The 18,500-nt window shown below is 36.9% G+C and overlaps 1 protein-coding gene across 1 annotated transcript in view; it reads left to right on the top strand.

The window, feature by feature from the left end:
- Window positions 1-17,557, top strand: part of SDHAF3 (succinate dehydrogenase complex assembly factor 3) — a 59,939-nt gene extending 42,382 nt beyond the window's left edge. The window contains exon 2 of the mRNA XM_032874576.1: window positions 17,323-17,557. Coding sequence (XP_032730467.1) covers window positions 17,323-17,526 — 204 coding nt within the window. The 3' untranslated portion in view covers window positions 17,527-17,557. The remainder of the gene's footprint in view (window positions 1-17,322) is intronic.
- Window positions 17,558-18,500: the final 943 nt, after the last annotated feature.

Raw genomic sequence — 18,500 nt, 5'->3', positions numbered from 1 at the left:
TATAAATGTTATTACACTTAATAGTATCACTGAGTTCGCTTAATGTATTCTCAATTTTTATTACTTTATTTTTTTCTTTCTGCTGTTCAACTCAGTTGCTTTCCATTATCCTGTCTTCCACATTGCTGATCCATTCTTCTGCGTCCTCTATTCTGTGGATTCCCTTTAGTGCATTTTTTCACTGCTTGAATTCTTGAGCTCTATGGATTCTTTCTTATATTATCCATCTCTTTAAGTTCTCACTGAGTTCTTCCACTCTTTTCTCAAGTGCAGTGAATATCTATGATCATTACTTTGAATTATCAGGCATTTTGCTTATCTCCATTTCATTTAATTCATTTTCTGTCCTTTTGTCCTGTTCTTTCATTTAGGACACACTCTCTCCTCATTTTGTCTAATTCTTGTGTTTGTTACTATGTATTAGAGAAGCTGGCTCCATTCTCCTGGTCTTGAAAGTAGTGGCCTTGTGTACAGCAGGTCCTGTGGTGCCCTGTTGCTCAATCCCATTTAGTCATCAGAACCAGGCACTCCAGGGGTGTCTTCTGTGTGGACTGCATGCACCCTACTCTTGCGGCTGAGCCATGCTTGTTTTCAGCCCGGTTAGCTGCAATGACCTGATCTGCCTGCTGTGAGTGCACCCGTCAGGGTTTTGTCCCTGTGCTATTAGGAGGCTTTACTGAGGCCACCACAAGCTTTAGGTGGGTGGGGCCAGCAGCCAGACGAGTTGTCTGCAGTTAACCTCCCTGCCACAGTTGCAGGTGCATTGAATGGAAGGGCTTGCTCCCTGTGCAACCAGCTAAGAGGCTCGGTTATACAAGAACCGCAGGCATGCTGGTGCGTGGGGTTATCTTCCCCTCTCCTCAGGACAGTCGTCACTTTGGAGTGGTGGTCTCTGCAGAGGATGCTTGCAGGGTGTGGTAGAGCTGGAGGTGCTTTGGAGGGAAGTCAGCCAAGGCAGGCAGGATAGATGGGTGGGTCCTTAGGAGAATGCAGGGGCCAGGCATGTTGTACTAGCAAGATAGATACTGTTAGTTCTGGCTTTCCAGGTTGGGGAAAGGAAACAACAAAATGCCAGCATTTTGTTCCTGGAGAAATTTCCTGAAGATCCCTGCCCTGCCCACATAGGTTCTGAGATTAGTAAATAAATCTCCTTCATGTATATCCAGGCACTTTCAAACTGCTGCTTCTGTGCTGTGTCTCTGGCCCAGTTCATTATGCTGGCTCTTAAATGGCAGGGACTAGGTTTCCTGTCAACCTTGGCCCTCCCTGGTATTAAGCCCAGTGAGGTTTAAAGTACCTGGAGTTAAGTCCTGCTTATTTGAAAATCTTGTGAAGTTAAGCCCCACTTGTTTTCAAAGCCAGATCTTTATTGTGGGGACTCATCCTCCCAATGTGGATCTCCATTGCCTGGTGTGGTGTCTGATTTTCTGGTTTCTCTGTGCTTGGGGTGTCCCTCCAATTTGTGTTTAGTTTTTTTGGAGTTTCTAACTCTCCTGCCTTTTCAGTGTGGCCTCTTCTCTGTGAGTAATGTGGAAGGTCTTTTCTGCTAGTCTTCAGGTCATTTTCAGAGCCAGTTGCATATATGTAGTGGTTATCTTGTTATGTCTGTGTCTGTGGGATGAAGGGAACTCATGATCCTCTTCTGGATCTTTCCTGAACTCCCCTGCCTCTCTTTTTTTGAAAGCCAATTTTGTTTAAGAATATCCTTAATGAAACAGCAAATGTTATTAATTTTATTCAATCTTTACCTTTGAGTATGTTCTTTAAATATTCTGTGTGAAGAAATAAGAAGTACTTATGAAACAGTTTGGCCTCATACCAAAGTATGATGATTGTTTTGAATAAAAGCACTTATAAAGATATTTGGGTTGAAAGTTAAGGTACTCACTTTTTAAAGTTTACAGTTTTTACTGAAAAGAACGACAACAAGTAATCATTTCTCAGATGTGGGTATTTGCAGATATTTTCTCAAAAATGAATGGAGTGAGCCTGTCACTTCATGGAAAATTGACATTGATGGCCAAAGATAAAATTTGAGCTTCTGAGCAAAAATTTGGATTTTGGAAAACTGTCCTCCCTCTACCCCCAATTGGTAGACAGTTCCCAAGACAAAGACTTTTCTCATTTTATCAGTGGAGATATTAGTAAATGTAATTTTAAAATATTGTATAGTAAAACCTCAACATTTGGGAGATCAGTATAACTTAGTGAAAGTAGTGATTTTACAAATGACCAGTGCATGGTATTACAAAGCCATGTAGAAATAAAAATTTCATTCAGAGAGTAAAGTGGAGCAAGTAAGAAAGGTTTATTGATATGGTACATTGCAACTTTCCAGAAACTCCTACTTGTTTAGTTTTGGTGTAGTATCAAAGAATAATAAACACAATTATCAGAAAAGTTACTAAAAATGCTTCCCTTTTACAACTGTTAATCAGTTTGAGGTTAGATTTTCTTTACTTCAAAATTAAATATTGCAATAGAAAAGAAAATCCAGATGTCTTTGTAGTGAACCAGTCATTAGATTTGCAGACCTATAAAACAGTACCATTCTTTTAAGATGTTATTTTTGAAGTTATTTTTCATAAAAAATGTGTTGTTACTTTGAGTTTGTTGGTAATTTTTAATGAATTTTAAAATGTTTTAATTCTTAATATGGTGAATATTGATATAATTCACATAAAAACCTCTTTGTATTTAAGAATAGGAAATTTGAGACTAAAATATTTGACAACCATGAGCAAAGATAACCTTTGACAGTGTCATCAGTAAGAAATAAGATTTTGTATTTTCACTTTATGAAAATATCCATACTCCCCTCAAATGTCTGAAATTATGAATCTTAAAAAAAAAACTAGATAAAGCAGGCATATTTGGAGATTATGCATTAACTTTGTGCCTATAATACCCTGGGAGAATGGTTTCTGGTAGATGTGTGGACAAAACTCATTTAATTCATTATTAAGATGGTAATAATTATGGAGTACTTTCTTTGCTCTAGGCACCATGTTAGATGAAGGGAATTCAGTAGTGAGAAAGAAAGATGTGTCCCTATGTTCATGGACTTTTCATTCTAGTGGGAAAAATAATACCAGATTAGGATTAGAACTGAGCAGAAATTTAGGATACTGAGAACAGGAGTAACAGTTATATAGGAAGGAATCCGGAAGGCCTAAGGAAGAGACATTTAAGCTGTGACTTGATGGTAAGAGGCCAGGCATGAAAAGAGTATTCTAGGCAAGAGTACTCACAAACACACATAACCACAAAGAGAATTCTACAGTCTTTTACAGACTAAATGCAAAGATCTTTTAAAAATATTAACTGTTTATAATTTAATTCTCACAATAATCCTATACTATACATGTAGGGTAGTTCTAATTAATAAAGATGTCCAGTTAGAGAGCTTGACAATAGTTTTTATCATGTTAAAATATCCTGTGTTAATTGTTCATAGTATTATACATTTAATTCTATATCTAGAACATAATGAAGTATTATAAAACTTATTGAAGCAGATTATATTACAAAAGAATAAAGTTGCTAAATCACAAAATGTACATATAATGCATTTGCCTTCATAGTTTTATTTATTTTTAAAGATTTTATTTATTTATTTGACAGAGATCACAAGTAGGCAGAGGCAGGCAGAGAGGGAGAGAGGAGGAAGCAGGCTCCCCTATGAGCAAAGAGCCTGATGCTGCGCTCGATCCCAGGACCCTTCCTCTGAGGCTTTAACCCACTGAGCCACCCAGGCGCCCCTTAACTTCATAGTTTTAAAAATGACCAGGAAATTTTTTTTTTTTAAATTTTGTTTTTGGGTGATGAAGAGTTGCCTTTAAGTAAGATATCTTATGTAATAATATTTACCTTAAGTACAATGCTAATAGCAAGCTTCTAGGAACTTTTGGATGAATTTCATAAACAGAAATGTACTTACTTGTACTGATTTCTCATTTCTGCCATTACAAAATATTCGATTTGTATGGGACTAATGTCAAGGACAAATAGAATTCAGAGTAAACAAGTATGAAGAGTGTTTGTGAACCAGATCTCCTCTACATTTCCTTACTACATCCCTACCAGGATCCTTCCATGTTCATGCTTTTTAGTCTCTTTTTTTTGCTCTGCTTTGAGTAGCCACTAACACCTTTTTTGCTTATCCCTGGAGTCACAGGTGAGTCCTGAGTCTGCCTCCCTTCCCTGGACAGAGGAACCTGGGGAACTTGATTCCAGAGAGGCCCAGCTCATGGCCACCTGAGAAATAGAAAGAAAAACTACTTTCTATTCTTGTTGTTTGTGTTCTGTGAATCAGTGTGATGTTTTATAACTATTCAGGTGCTGAGAAATAGTGTAAGTGGCATTTGATGTTTTGTGCTATAACAATAGATCTACTATCACTGACGTGAAAATTATAAAATCTGTCAGCCAAAAAAAAAAATCAGATTATTAACATAGATTCCTTTTTTTCTATAATATAACATATTCTGTATTAACAACTTGGGCAGCTGTGCTTCAAATCCCTAAGGTGTCTTTGAATTTAGTTATTGTAATTCAGGTGACTTTCAGGTTTCTTATGGAGGGGGGTGTTTTGTTGTTTTTCTTCCTCCAGAAGGCCTGGCATTTTTAATCAGTTCTCCAGGGAAAGGTTGACTGAATGTTCCAAACTTTGTTGGTTCAATGTTGCTAAATAAAATCTTCCAGTAATTAATTTTGGGGAGAAAGGTAACTTTCCTTCTGGATCTACTAGTTGTCTTTCTCTTTGGGAGTTTACATTGAAGGAGTACAAATAATTTAATTTAGCAAAACTCTGAAAGATTACTCTTATTTTAGCTTTCCAGGAGATTGTGGGCATGGCAGCACCGTATATGCCTGTAAGGGGTATTGATATGATTAATAATAATATATATAATACATAGTTCAAAAGAAAGATTAGGCTTCTTAAACCATTTGTTTTCACTTTTCAAAGGGGCCTATGATAAATGCTTTTCTAAATATGAATATCCTTTTGTGAAGCGATTTTATTTAGGGTTTGACAATTTGCATTATCATATCATGATTTTTGGGCTGTTCAGTTGTAATTTTGTTTTAAAGAACAAAGGGCAAGTAACAGATATGTGATTAAACAAAATGAGAATTTGAGTTTTCTTTTGTTCGTCTTTATGGCAAATTGATTTGGTCTCTGCTCTTGGGGCAAATCATGAAAACCAGAGCTCTAACTTCCTCCATTCCAAAATTTGTCAAAAAAAGCTTTTTGCTTTGTTTTCCTTCCATTTAATTACTTAAATAATATTTAATATTATAAAAGATCAAAACATTACAGAAGTGAAATGTTCAGAACAAAATATGAAAGACCACCCCCCCAAACTTTTGTGGGCATCCTTTCAGCTTCTTCATTTTCATGTATAAATACGTAAGTATTCTATTACCTATGTAAATGTGTATGAATTTTAAAAACATATAAAATGACTTTTTTTTCAAAATTTTTTTAAAAAAACAATCTGCAAGCTGCTTTTTTCACTTAGGGGCCTCTTTTTTAACTGTTGCATAGTTTATGTGTACTATATTTAATTTGACCAAACCTTATATCTGTTTCTATATACATGTAAGACTTTTTTTTAAAGATACGAATGGGTCTAATACCTTTTCTGCCCTGATAGTCCTATTATTCACAATTATAGACTGAACTGCCTGAAGTCCATAGATTTATTTACTTGATTCCTGGCTTTTTGTGACTATCACTGTCCCATGTTCAAATGTTTTTCTCTTACCAACAGTGTTCATTATTGGCATCTTAAAAAATTGTGGCCCATATTTGTCTCAGTTTTTTCTATGCCAGGTTTATAAGGAGTCTTATTCTACTTTGATGCTGGCTTGTGGGGCAGATGGTGCAAATCCAGTGATTCAGATTATAAATCCAAGTGGTAATTTAATGGTATTTAAAGTGAATTTAATCAGGGTTCACAAGCATATGCTACAGTATCAAGTTGAAATCCTATTTATTCTTTTGGTAAGGAAACTGCTGTGAAACCTATTTAAAAAGTTTGTTACGTCTTACTTAGATTTTAAAAAATATGTATGGCTTAAAAATGATGACAATGATAAGGTATTTAAGAAATAGTTCCAGAAACAGAAAGAAGAAAAACTGCTAGTAACAGTAGAGTTTTTTTCATTAAAGAACCTAAGTGTGTTCTCTAATGAACATTTACTACAGAGGAAGGAGAAACTTAAAGAAGTGGCTAATTGGCAGGAGAGTGAGGATCAAACAATAGTAATTAGCAGGAAATAAAAGGGACAAAACTTTGTTACCCAGGTAATCGTTAGGACCTAATTAGAAATAAAGATCTCCGTGTGGGGTGGGGGGCAGCGCCTGGCTGGCTTAGTAGGTGGAGCACGCACTCCTGATCTTGGGGATATGAGTTCGAGCCCCATGTTGGGTACAGAGATTACTCAATAATGTGTGTGTGTGTGTGTGTGTGTGTGTGTGTGTGTGTGTGTGTAGTTTAACAGAAGTTTATTTCTCATTCCCATAAAGTCTCATTCCCATAGGACTGTGGGACTCTCCAGCTGCGCTCTCCATGTAGGGGGCTCAGCATTCCAAACTACTTTGAGTTTCTGGCCCCTTTTTCTGTGTGGGCTTCCATGACTGAGGCAGGAAAAGTACTAGGGTCTTGCAACAACAAATAAAGCCTTAAGCCCAGAAAATTAAGTCTTTAAAAAAATATTTTGAGGATAGCCTCAGAGCAAACTAGTTTTCTTCTTTGAACCCTGATGACTCTGTAAGTAAAAAAAAGTTATTTTAGAAGTTGACATGGCAAAGAACAGTTGATACTTAATCTGAAAAAGTTTTTTTTTTGACTTACAAAAAATAAATTTAGCAGTAAAAACATTTACTATCCTTCATTCTTTGAAGCAAAAAGAATTGAGAGCTATGGTTTTTGGTTAGAGAACTTAGTATGGGAGCACACTAGTCTAGAATTGAGAGCTATGGTTTTTGGTTAGAGAATTTAGTATGAGAGCAGACTACTATAGAGTCACAGGCCTGTGCTTAGATTAGGCCAAGGGAGCTTTCCAGTGCTTTGGGAAGCTTTGTAGGTATATTTAAAGGACTGATTGAAATAATAGTTTTAGTTGAATGGTATTTGTACATGGCTAATTCTGTTTAAATTGTGTTATGTGTGTGTGTGTGTGTGTGTGTGTGTGTACATTTTTCAGTGAATAGAAAAAATTTCAAACATACACAAACGTAGAGAGAATATAACAAACCACCATGTCCCTATCACTTGGCTTTAGTATTTTTCAACTATGGCCAATCTTGTTTCATTTGTACCTTCATCTACTTTGTTCCCTCACCCTCAGATTATTTTAAAGCAAATCACAAGCCTAATTTTATTCACAAATACTTTAATATTTATCTCTAAAAGGAACTCTAAAATTTTGATCATAATACCATTATCATAACTCCAAAATTAATGGTAATTCTTAGTATAATCAAACATCCAGTTTTTTAAATTAGCATTTTTGTTTGAATAAGAATCAAAATAAATTGATATATCATAATTGATGTCTGTTAAATCTCCCTTTTCTTGAAATTTAAAAATAATTTAGCTTTTTAATTTGAATTAACTTTAGATCTACAGTGGCAAAAATAGTATAGCTCCCCTACTTGTTAACATCTGGCATAATTATAGTACAATGATCAGAACTAAGAAATTAACATCAGTATAATATTATTAACTACTTAGTAAGTTCAGTCTCACCAGTTCTTACGCTAATGTTCTTTTTCTGTTCCAGGGTCTAATCCAATGTTCTACACTGCATGTGGTTGTCATGTTGCCATTCTTTCCTCTGATCTGTGACAGTTCTTTAGTCTTTGCTTTCATGACATTAAAGCATTTGAAAACTACTGGTAGTTATTTGATGAAGAGTCCCTTAGTTGCAGTTTGATGTTTTCTTATGATTGCATTGAGGTTGTACATTAGAGAAATATTATGGAGATGACATACCCTTCTCAGTGCAGCATTATCAGGGGTTCCATGCTGTCAGTATCACTTATTACTGGTGATGTTAACCTCGATCACGTTAAGGTGGTGTCTTAGTGGTTTCTCACTGTAAGGTTATTTTTCCTTTATTTGTTCTTAGATTGAGGTTGTTTCTGTAGTTTTTTTTTGTAGCCTGGATTTTGCTGATTACATTCCCATAGTGATGTTTAACATGTGATTATGTAAACTGGGTTAGATGTATAGGGTTCTTAGGTACAGGTTGATTTTTGGTATAGGTGATAAGTATCGGGGGGTACTCCTGTCTGGTTGTTTCTCTTGTTAGATTATCCTTTTAGTTTTATTAATTTCCAAAGCTGGCCAAAAATAAAAAAATCTATAGTTCACTTTTGGGGGGGGGATTATTTATTTATTTATTAACATACAGTATATTGTTTGTTTCAGGGGTACAGGTCTGTGATCCATCAGTCTTACACAATTCACAGCACTCACCATAGCACATAACCTCCCCAATGTCCATCACCAGGCCACCCTATCCCTCCCATCCCACTCCCCTCCAGCAACCCTTAGTTTGTTTCCTGAGATTAAGAGTCTCTTATGGTTTGTCTCCCTCTCTAGTTTCTTCTTGTTTCATTTTCCCCTCCCTTCCCCTATGATCCTGTTTTGTTTCTCAAATTCCTCATATCAGTGAGGTCATATGATAATTGTCTTTCTCTGATTGACTTATTTCAGTTAGCATAATACCCTCCAGTACCATCCACCATTTGTTGTTGCAAATGGCAAAATTTCGGGTTTTTGACAACTGCATAGTATTCCATTGTATACGTGTGTGTATGTGTGTATCATACATATATATGATGTCATATATATGTCACATATATATATATATATGACATTTTCTTTATCCATTCATCTGCTGATGGACATCTAGGCTCTTCCCATAGTTTGGCTATTGTGAACATTGCTGCTATAAACATTGGGGAGCATGTGCCCCTTCAGATCACTACATTTATATCTTTAGGGTAAATACCCCATAGTGCAGTTGCTGGGTTGTAGGGTAGCTCTATTTTCAACTCTTTGAGGAATGTCCATTCTGTTTTCCAGAGTGGCTGCACCAGCTTGCATTCCCACCAACAGTGTAGGAGGGTTCCCCTTTCTCCATATCCTTGCCAGCATCTGTCATTTCCTGACTTGTAAATTTTAGCCATTCTGACTGGTGTGAGGTGGTATCTCACCATGGTTTTGATTTGTATTTCCCCCATGTGAAGTGATGTTGAGCACTTTTTCATGTGTCTATTGACCATTTGGATGTTTTCTGCCCATTTCTTGATTGGATTATTTGTTCTTTGGGTGTTGACTTTGGTAAGTTCTTTATAGATTTTGGATACGAGCCCTTTATCTGATATGTCAGTTGCAAATATCTTCTCCCATTCTGTTGTCTTTGGTTTTGTTGACTGTTTCCTTTGCTGTGCAAAAGCTTTTGATCTTGATGAAGCCCCAGCAGTTCATTTTGTCCTTGCTTCCCTTGGCTTTGATGATGTTTCTAGGAAGAACTTGCTGCAGTTGAGGTCGAAGATGTTGCTGCCTATGTTCTCCTCAAGGATTTTGATGGATTTTTGTCTCACATTGAGGTCTTCGTTTTGAGTTTATTTTTGTGTGTGGTGTAAGAAAGTGGTCTAGCTTCATTCTTCTGCATGTGGCTGTCCAATTTTCCCAATACCATTTGTTGAAGAGACATTTTTCCTGTTGGATATTCTTTCCTGCTTTGTTGAAGATTAGTTGACCACACAGTTGAGGCCCATTTCTGGGTTCTCTATTCTGTTCCATTGATCTATATGTCTGTTTCTGTGTCAGTACCATACTGTCTTGATGATGACAGCTTTTGTAATAGAGCTTGAAGTCCAGAATTGTGATGCCACCAGCTTTGGTTTTCTTTTTCAACATTCCTCTGGCTATTTGGGGTCTTTTCTGGTCCCATGCAAATTTTAGGATTACTTGTTCCATTTCTTTGAAAAAGTTGATGGTATTTTGATAGGGATTGCATTAAATGTGTAGATTGCTGTAGGTAGCATAGACATTTTTGCAATATTTGTTCTTCCAATCCATGCACATGGAACGTTTTTCCATTTCTTTTTGTCTTCCTCAGTTTTTTTCATGATTACTTTATAGTTTTCTGAGTACAGATTCTTTGCCTCTTTGGTTAGAATTATTCCTAGAAATCTTACGGTTTTGGGTGAAGTTTTAAATGGGATTGATTCCTAATTTCTCTTTCTTCTGTCTCATTGTTAGTGTATAGAAATGTAACTGATTCCTGTGTACTGATTTTATATCCCTACACTTTACTGAGTTCATGTATGAGTTCTAGCAGTTTTGGGGTGGAGTCTTTTGGGTTTTCCACAAGTATCATATCATCTGCAAAGAGTGAGTATATTAGCTGTTGTGAGTAAGCTGTTATGAACAGAGGTGTGAAAGTAGCTGAGTTCCTGCTTTTATTTATTTCGGGTATATACCTTTGAGTGGAATTGCTGGGTCATATGGTAATTCTCTCACCTTGTGAGGAACTGCCAAATTGTTTTCCACAGTGGCTATACCATTTCATATTCTTATCAGCGTTCCCCAAGGGTTCCATTTTCTTCAGATTCTTGCCAACACAACAGGGCTTTGATTTCCATTTCCCTAATGATGTTGAATATCTTCTAATGTGTTTGTGGACCATATGTATATCCTCATTAGAGAAATGTCTACTTAAGTCTTTGTCCATTTTTAAATAGGGTTGTTGTCTTTTTGTTGCAATGTAGTTCTTTTTATGTAAGTCTGAGTTTTTTCATCAAATAAATAGTGAATATTTTTTCCCATTCTGTAGTTTGTTTTTTCATTTTCTTAATAATGTTTTCTGCTACATATAGAAGCTTTTGATGAAGCCCAGTTTATTCTTTTATTGCTCATGTTTTGGGGTCATATTTCAGAATGTGTTGCCAAATTCAGGGTCATGAAGATTTATCTATTTTCTTCTAGGAGTTTTATGATTTTATCTCTTATATTTAGGTCTGAAATTTCATGGATTTTTGTGTTAAGTTTTGTTTATTATGGGAGGTAGGGATCCGGTTTTCCCAGAAGTATCTCTTGAAGAGACTATTCTTTCCCCCACTGAGTGAACTTGACACCCTAGTGGAAAAACAATTGGTGATATGTGGAGGGTTTATTTCTGGACTCTTAGTTTTATTCTGTTGGTCTGTATGTTTATATTTTGATTATTTAATGTAACTTTGCCAGTTTTTAAGTTGTATGCTGTGAGTGCTCCAGATTTGTTCTGCTGTTTCAAGGATGTTTGGCTATTCAGAGCCTCTTACCTTTCCATGTGAATTTGAGAATGAATTTTCCCATTTCTACAAATGAATAATTTTTTTAAAATTCACTTTTCGATTCTGTTTTGGACATTTGTCCATGCTAATAGGGATTTACTTAATTTACCTGTTAATGGATTATAAAGGAGTATCTGAAATTCTAGTCCAAGATGGCAACATAGAAGACCTTACCTCCAACATTGACACACCAAATCCATAACTGTTGTTAGAGCAGTTCCTCCTGAAAAAAAGCTGACAGGTGACTGAACAGCTTCTTCACAACAAAAGATAGATATACTATATTTCTGTTTCTTTTGTTGTTCTCTATGTGGTAACATATGGAACCCAAACCACTGCAGACTATAGTGGGGAGGGACTATAGTACTGAGGGATGCTAAGCAGATATGTTTGCTCTAGACAAAAGAAAAAAAAAACTGGTTTAAAATGGTAACTAGAATGTAAAGGAACCAGCTCTAGAGCCCTGCCAAACAGCAGGAGAGCTGTTGGTAAGCACTAGACTTTGTGTTCCTCCTCCATCTTGGAAGTACAGCTGGGAGAAGAGGCTGGGTGCCTTGACAGGCCTGCTGCCTCAGGGAGCCCCAGGCCATCTAGTGCATACCAACACCAGATGCCTTGGGGCACAGTAAAAAAGGCTGCCATTTAAAAAGAGCAACTACAAGAAAAACAGAACTGGAGGCATTACAATTCCAGACTTCAAATTTTATTACAAAGTGGGAATAATTAAAATTGTATAATATTGGCATAAAAATAGACCTATAGATCAATGTGACAAAACAGAAAACCCAGAAATAAACATGACTATATAGTCAATCAATCTGTACGAAAGGAGGAAAGGATATACAGTGGGAAAAAGACAGTCTCTTCAACAAATGCTGCTGGGAAAACTGGACAGCCATATGCAAAAAAGTGAAAATTAGACCACCTTTTTTTTTTTTTTTTTTTTTTTTGCTATATGCAAAAATAAATTCTAAGGGCCTAAATGTAAGACTTGAAACCATAAATATCCTAGAGGAGAGGACAGGCAGTCATTTCTCTGACATTGGCCATACCAACATCTTCTTAGGTATGTCTCCTGAGGCAAAGGAAATAAAAGCAAAAATAAACTTTTGGGACTACAGCTAAATAAGAAGCTTCTGCACAGTGAAGGATACAACCAACCACATGAAAAGACAACGTACTGAATGAGAGAAGATATTTGCAAATGACCTATCGGATAAAGGGCTAGTATCTAAAATATATAAAGGACTTAACAAACTCAACACCCCAAAAAACAAATAATCAGTTAAAAAATGTGCAGAAGACATGAACAGACATTTTTCCAAAGAAGCCATGCAGGTGGCTGACAGACACATGAAAAGATGCCCAGTATCACTCACCATCAGGGAAATGCAAATCAAAACTACAATGAGATATCACTTCATACCTATCAGAATGGCTAAAACCAAACCGCAAGAAACAAGTGTTGTCAAGGATGTGGAGAAAAAGGAACTTTCATGCACTGTTGGTAGGAATGCAAGCTGGTGCAGCTACTGTGGAAAACAGTATGGAGTATCCTCAAAAAGTTCAAAATAGATTCTATAAGCCAGTAATGCTGTAATAAACTATGGAAGGAGGCCAAGTGTCCACTGATGTACAAATGGATAAAGAAAGTATGGTATGTATATACAGTAGACTGTAGCTGAGCCATAAAAAATGGAATCTTGCTATTTACAACAACATGGGTAGAGCTAGAGAAAATAATACTATGTGAAATAAGTCAGAGAAAGACAAATACCATACGATTTTACTCATGGGGGGTGCGGGAGAAGAGAGACACCAAGAAACAGACTAAGAGAACAAACTGATGGTTACCAGAGGGGAGGTGGGTGGGAGGATGGGTGAAATAGGTGATGAGGATTAAGGAGTACACCTGTCATGATCTAAACAAAACAAAAACCAAAGAACAACTACAGTATAAAGGATCTGAACAAGAAGGGAAAATCTGCCAAACAAGAAGGGAGCTGTTGAAATTCTTTCTGGGTAGGAGGGGCTGGTAAGAGCCTTGCTTTACATTTCCCCTTCACCTTGATAGCATGGACAGGAGAAGGATATGGGTGCGCTAGCTGACCTATCACCCCAGTGAGCCTCGGGGCCCTAGGCCACACCAGCCCCAGCCATCCCACCAAGGCAGCCTCAGAGCAACATAAACCAGGACTCTCATGGTCAGCACTTACTGCAGTTCCAGCCATCATCAAAGGTGACACAGGTACCAACCATCCTGGAACACTCTAGACCCATACCACTCTGGCTCCAGATGGCTTTGCTAGGGCCCTCTTAGAGTGCTCTGGAACCTCCTATCTTAAGTGTACTGAGTGCGCAAGGACACCCCACTTTTCTTTCACTTTGGCTCTCCTGCCAGGGTGCCTTCTGCACAGAGAGATTTGGGACCCCCCAGCCCATGCCAGCCATAGCTCCAGGCAGCCAACCCGGCACACATAGCTTCCACTGGGGATGACCATATAAAAGACCATTTCCTTCAAGTTTAGGAGAATTCTAATTCATAGAAAGAAACACCAGATGTCAAAGTGAGACAGAGGAATATACTCCAAATGAAATGGAGATAAGCAATATGTGTGATAGAATTTAAAGTAATGATCATGAAGGTGCTCACTGGACTGGAGAGAACTCAGAAAATACAAAACAGAACCATCAGAGTTGAAGAATACAATAACTGAAACAAGAAATACACTAGAGGGAATCAACAGTAGATTAGTGGATGCAGGGGAACTGATCAGTGATCTAGAAGACAAGGTCATGGAAAGCACCAAGCTGAACAGCAAAAAGAGTTTAAAAAATGAGAGGCTAAAAGATGTCTTGAACAATATCAAATGCACATTCACATTATAGAGGTCCCAGAAGGTGAAGAGAGAGCGGAAGGAAATAGGCGTCTTGGTCAAGGAATCACACAGAGTTCTAAACAAGATGAACCCAAGGAGGTCCACATCACTCGACACATAGTAATTGAAATCTCAAACATTAGAGATAAATAGGAAATTTTAAAGCAGCGACAGAGGGAAACAGCAGCAACTTTGAATGTATATTATTACTCCCTTTTGGCCCGTAAAGAGCTGAGAGAATATTCTTGGTTGTAGAGTTTTTTTTTTTTTTTCTCCTATTTGGCAAAGAGTGATAGAGTTTTCCAAAGAAAAGTTAAACTAAACCAAGCTTACAAGAAATTAGTTAAAGGGAATTCTTTAAGTGGAAAAGAAAAGGCCCTAACTGGAAGTAGGGAAATATGAATAAAAAGATGTATAATATGCCAACATTTATATGAACTGTGGAAGTGGGAGTTAAAAAGTTCCTTTAGAATGTTTTCAAACCTAAGTGGCCACCATTTTAATATAACTTGGAATGTTACATACAAACCTCATGTTAATCACAAACTGAAAACTTACAGTAGGTACACCAAAAAATAAAGAGAAGCCAAGCATAACATCACAGAGTCACTAATCACAAGGGAAAAGAGTAAGAAAGGAAGAAATGAGCAGAGAACTACAAAAGCAACTGGAAAACAGTTTAACAAAATGACAAAAACATACCTGTCAGTCATTACTTCAAATGTAAATGGTTTATATGCTCCAATCAAAAGATATTAGATTACTGAATGGATTAAAAAAACACAAAGACCCATCTATATGCTATCTACAAGAGACTCACTTTAGAGCTGAAGACACATATAGACTGAAAGTGAAAGAATGGGAAAAGATACTCCATTTAAAAGGGAGGAAAAAAAAAACGGGGAAGCAATACTCACATCAGACAAAATAGACTTTAAAACAAGGACAGTAATGAGACAAAGAAGAGCACCACATAATGATAGAGGGATCATCCAACAAGAGGATATAGCAGTTATAAATAGCTATACACCCAAAAGATAGAAAGGGAGAAATTGGGAGTAATACAGAAATAGTAAGGGACTTTAACATCCCACTTGCATCAATGGGTAGATTATTCAGGCAGAAAACTAATAAGGCAACAGCAGCTTTACATTTTTTTTTAAGACCAGATGGACTTACATATATAACATTCCATCCGAAACAACAGAATATACATTCTCTTCAAGTGCACTTGACAATTCTCCAGGATAGATCACATGTTAGGCCACAAAACAAGTGTCAGTAAATTTAAGAAGATTGAAATCCTATCATCCATCTTTTGTGACCACAAGGGAATGAAACCAGAAACCAGTCACAAGGAAAAGATGGAGAAAACCCATGGAGGCTAAACAACGTGCTACTGAACAAGCAGTGAGTCAACAAAGAAGTCAAGTGGAAATGAACAAAACATGGAGACAAATGAAAATGAAAACACGACAGCCCCAAATCTTTGTGATGCAGCGAAAGCCATTTCAGGAGAAACTTACAGTGGCACAGGCCTACCTCAAGAAATGAGATAAATCTCCAACAACCTAAGCTTACACCTGCAGGAGCTAGCTAGAAAAAGAACACACAAAGCCCAAATCTAGTAGAAGTTAGGAAATAATAAAGATCAGAACAGAAATAAATGAAATGGAGATGAAAACAACAACGGAAAAAGTCGATGAAACCAAAAGCTGGCTCTTCGAAGAGATGAAGTAGCTGAATAGACCTTAGTGTATTTGTCCTTCCTCCTACTGAAAACTACCATGAGATCGCTTCCATTTTTGCTTTGACAAGGAATACCGAGCTTCTTGTGCTCCTCATTCACATGTTTGAAAGTCTCTTTAGGGTCATAGTTCTCAACCTGGATCGCTTTTGCCTGCCAGGGAACATTTGGCAATGTTTGCAGACATTTTTGATTATCAAGATTGTCAGGCATACCTCAGGGAGGTATGCTCCTGGCATCTAATGGATAGAGACAAGAGATACTGCTAAAACATCCTACCGGGTAAGAACAGACTCCAATCCACCCCACCACAAAGTATTATCCAAATTATCCAGTTTGTTAATAGTGCGAAGGTTGAGAAACCCTGCTGTGGGGCATATACTTTGAGGTGGGATTGCTAAAGCTTGGGGTATGTGCAACTCTTTTCTAGTTATTTTATGAAACAGATGTCTGTAAAAAATATTTTCAATACAGGTAAAGGTTTGGAATGTCTTGAATTAAAGTTTCTTTGGTGATAATGGCAACCCAGCAGTTATAAGCAATTTAATTAAACCAGATGGAGTTAGTGGCATTACATAGAGTTAACTCATATATTTACTTACATAGAGGGTGCATATAATCTTTTAACTTCATGAACTAAAACACATGGTTGCCTCCTGTCTGATGAAAGATTAACTGTACAGGAGAGTCTGCTTCAAAAAAGTATCCCTTGTGTAAGACAATAGTAGTTGGAATATTAGGCTGAAGATGATGATTAAATAAGAGAAAAATGACAGCATGAAAAATGTAGAATTTTTTCCTGACAGAAATTATTATTAAATATAGAAGGGTTAAAGGTTTGAAAACGTTCTCTCTAGTGTGATTTAAATTAATGCTTTAATTGTAAGCAAGGGAATTGATCATGAATTTTGCAACCCACTTATAAGTCTTTAAGACCCCTCCACCCCCATAAAAACCCAAGGAAAGCTACAGCCCCAGAACTATCGGCAATGCTTGTGTGCATACAATTTAGCACATGACTGTTGGGTGGTTTATGCATGTTCTTTGAGTCTGTTCATGGGTCACACCCAGCCCACAGATTTCTAGGTTAAAAACTTTGCTAAAAAGGTATATTTGAAATTGTCAGTGAGTAGTAAAGACACAACTATATTGTTTGTATCTTCAGTGATGGAGAGAAATAGGTGACTTGGAATTAGAATTTTTCAAGTCCTCTAACATTAAGTGGATGAGTACTTAATTATATATATAAACATACATATATATGTGTGTATATATACATATATATATAATTTTATATATATATATAAACCTTTTTTTTTTTGTCTTTTTATTAGGTGTATGCAGCAGTGCTATGGCAACAAACTAATGAAAACAGACAAAATTCAACAGAAAAAGTATGTTTTGGAGTTGCCCTCCCAGAAGAAAAACTTAATGAGTTTCGTGATGAACAAATCGGACAGTTGCAGGAGCTGATGCAAGAAGCGACTAAACCCAATAGACAATTCAGTATGACTGAATCCAGGAAACCAAAATGTTAGACTATACAATAAAGCTTAACAAGTATTTTAAGTTGCACTACTGGTTAATTACCCCATAGATACAGGTGTAGTGAAAAGAAGGGCCATCTGTACCCCAATGTTCACAGCAGCAGTGGCCACAGTCATCAAACTGTGGAAAGAAACAAGATGCCCTTCAACGGACGAACGGATAAAGAAGATATGGTCCATATATTATGCCTCCATCAGAAAGGATGAATACCCAACTTTTGTATCAACATGGATGGGACTGGAAGAGATTATGCAGAGTGAAATAAGTCAAGCAGAGAAAGTCAATCATCATATGGTTTCACTTACTTGTGGAGCGTAAGGAATAACGTGGCAAGTATTGGGAGATGGAGAGAAGTGAGTTGGGGAAAATCAGAGGGGGAGACAAACCATGAGAGACTGTGGACTCTGAGAAACAAACTGAGGGTTTTGGAAAGAAAGGGAATGGGGGGTTGGTTGAGCCTTGTGGGGGTATTAAGGAGGGCACGTATTTCATGGAACACTGGGTGTGGTGCATAAACAATGAATCTTGGAACACTGAAAAAAAATTAAAGAAAAAATAACTATTTTAAGTTCAGAAGCCCTTATTTTAACTCCCCTGGTTTTTTTACACTTTATTTCTTAAGCTTTTAGGCTTTAAGAATGCCTGGTATTAATGAAATATTTTATTTGGGGATGTTATTAATGCTGTCTGTAATATATAGATCAATATTAGTAGATAAGACTTCATATTATTGAAGTAACACTACTTGCTGGATAGGATTTGATTTTTGGACTAAACAAGAAAGTGACTCTTCCTTGGAAAAGTAATGGAATTTTGCCAGAAGTTTTTTTTTTTTTTTTTTTTAAGATTCTATTTATTTATTTGACAGAGAGAGATCACAAGTAGACAGAGAGGCAGGCAGAGAGAGAGAGATAGAGAGGGAAGCAGGCTCCCCGCTGAGCAGAGAGCCCGACACGGGACTCGA

Source organism: Lontra canadensis, unplaced genomic scaffold (genome assembly GCF_010015895.1).
Source record: "Lontra canadensis isolate GAN:19392208 unplaced genomic scaffold, GSC_riverotter_1.0 scaffold2, whole genome shotgun sequence".
Taxonomy (NCBI): Eukaryota; Metazoa; Chordata; class Mammalia; order Carnivora; family Mustelidae; genus Lontra; species Lontra canadensis.
The sequence above is the reverse complement of the archived record's forward strand: the minus strand, read 5'-3'. Positions and strand labels throughout refer to the sequence as shown.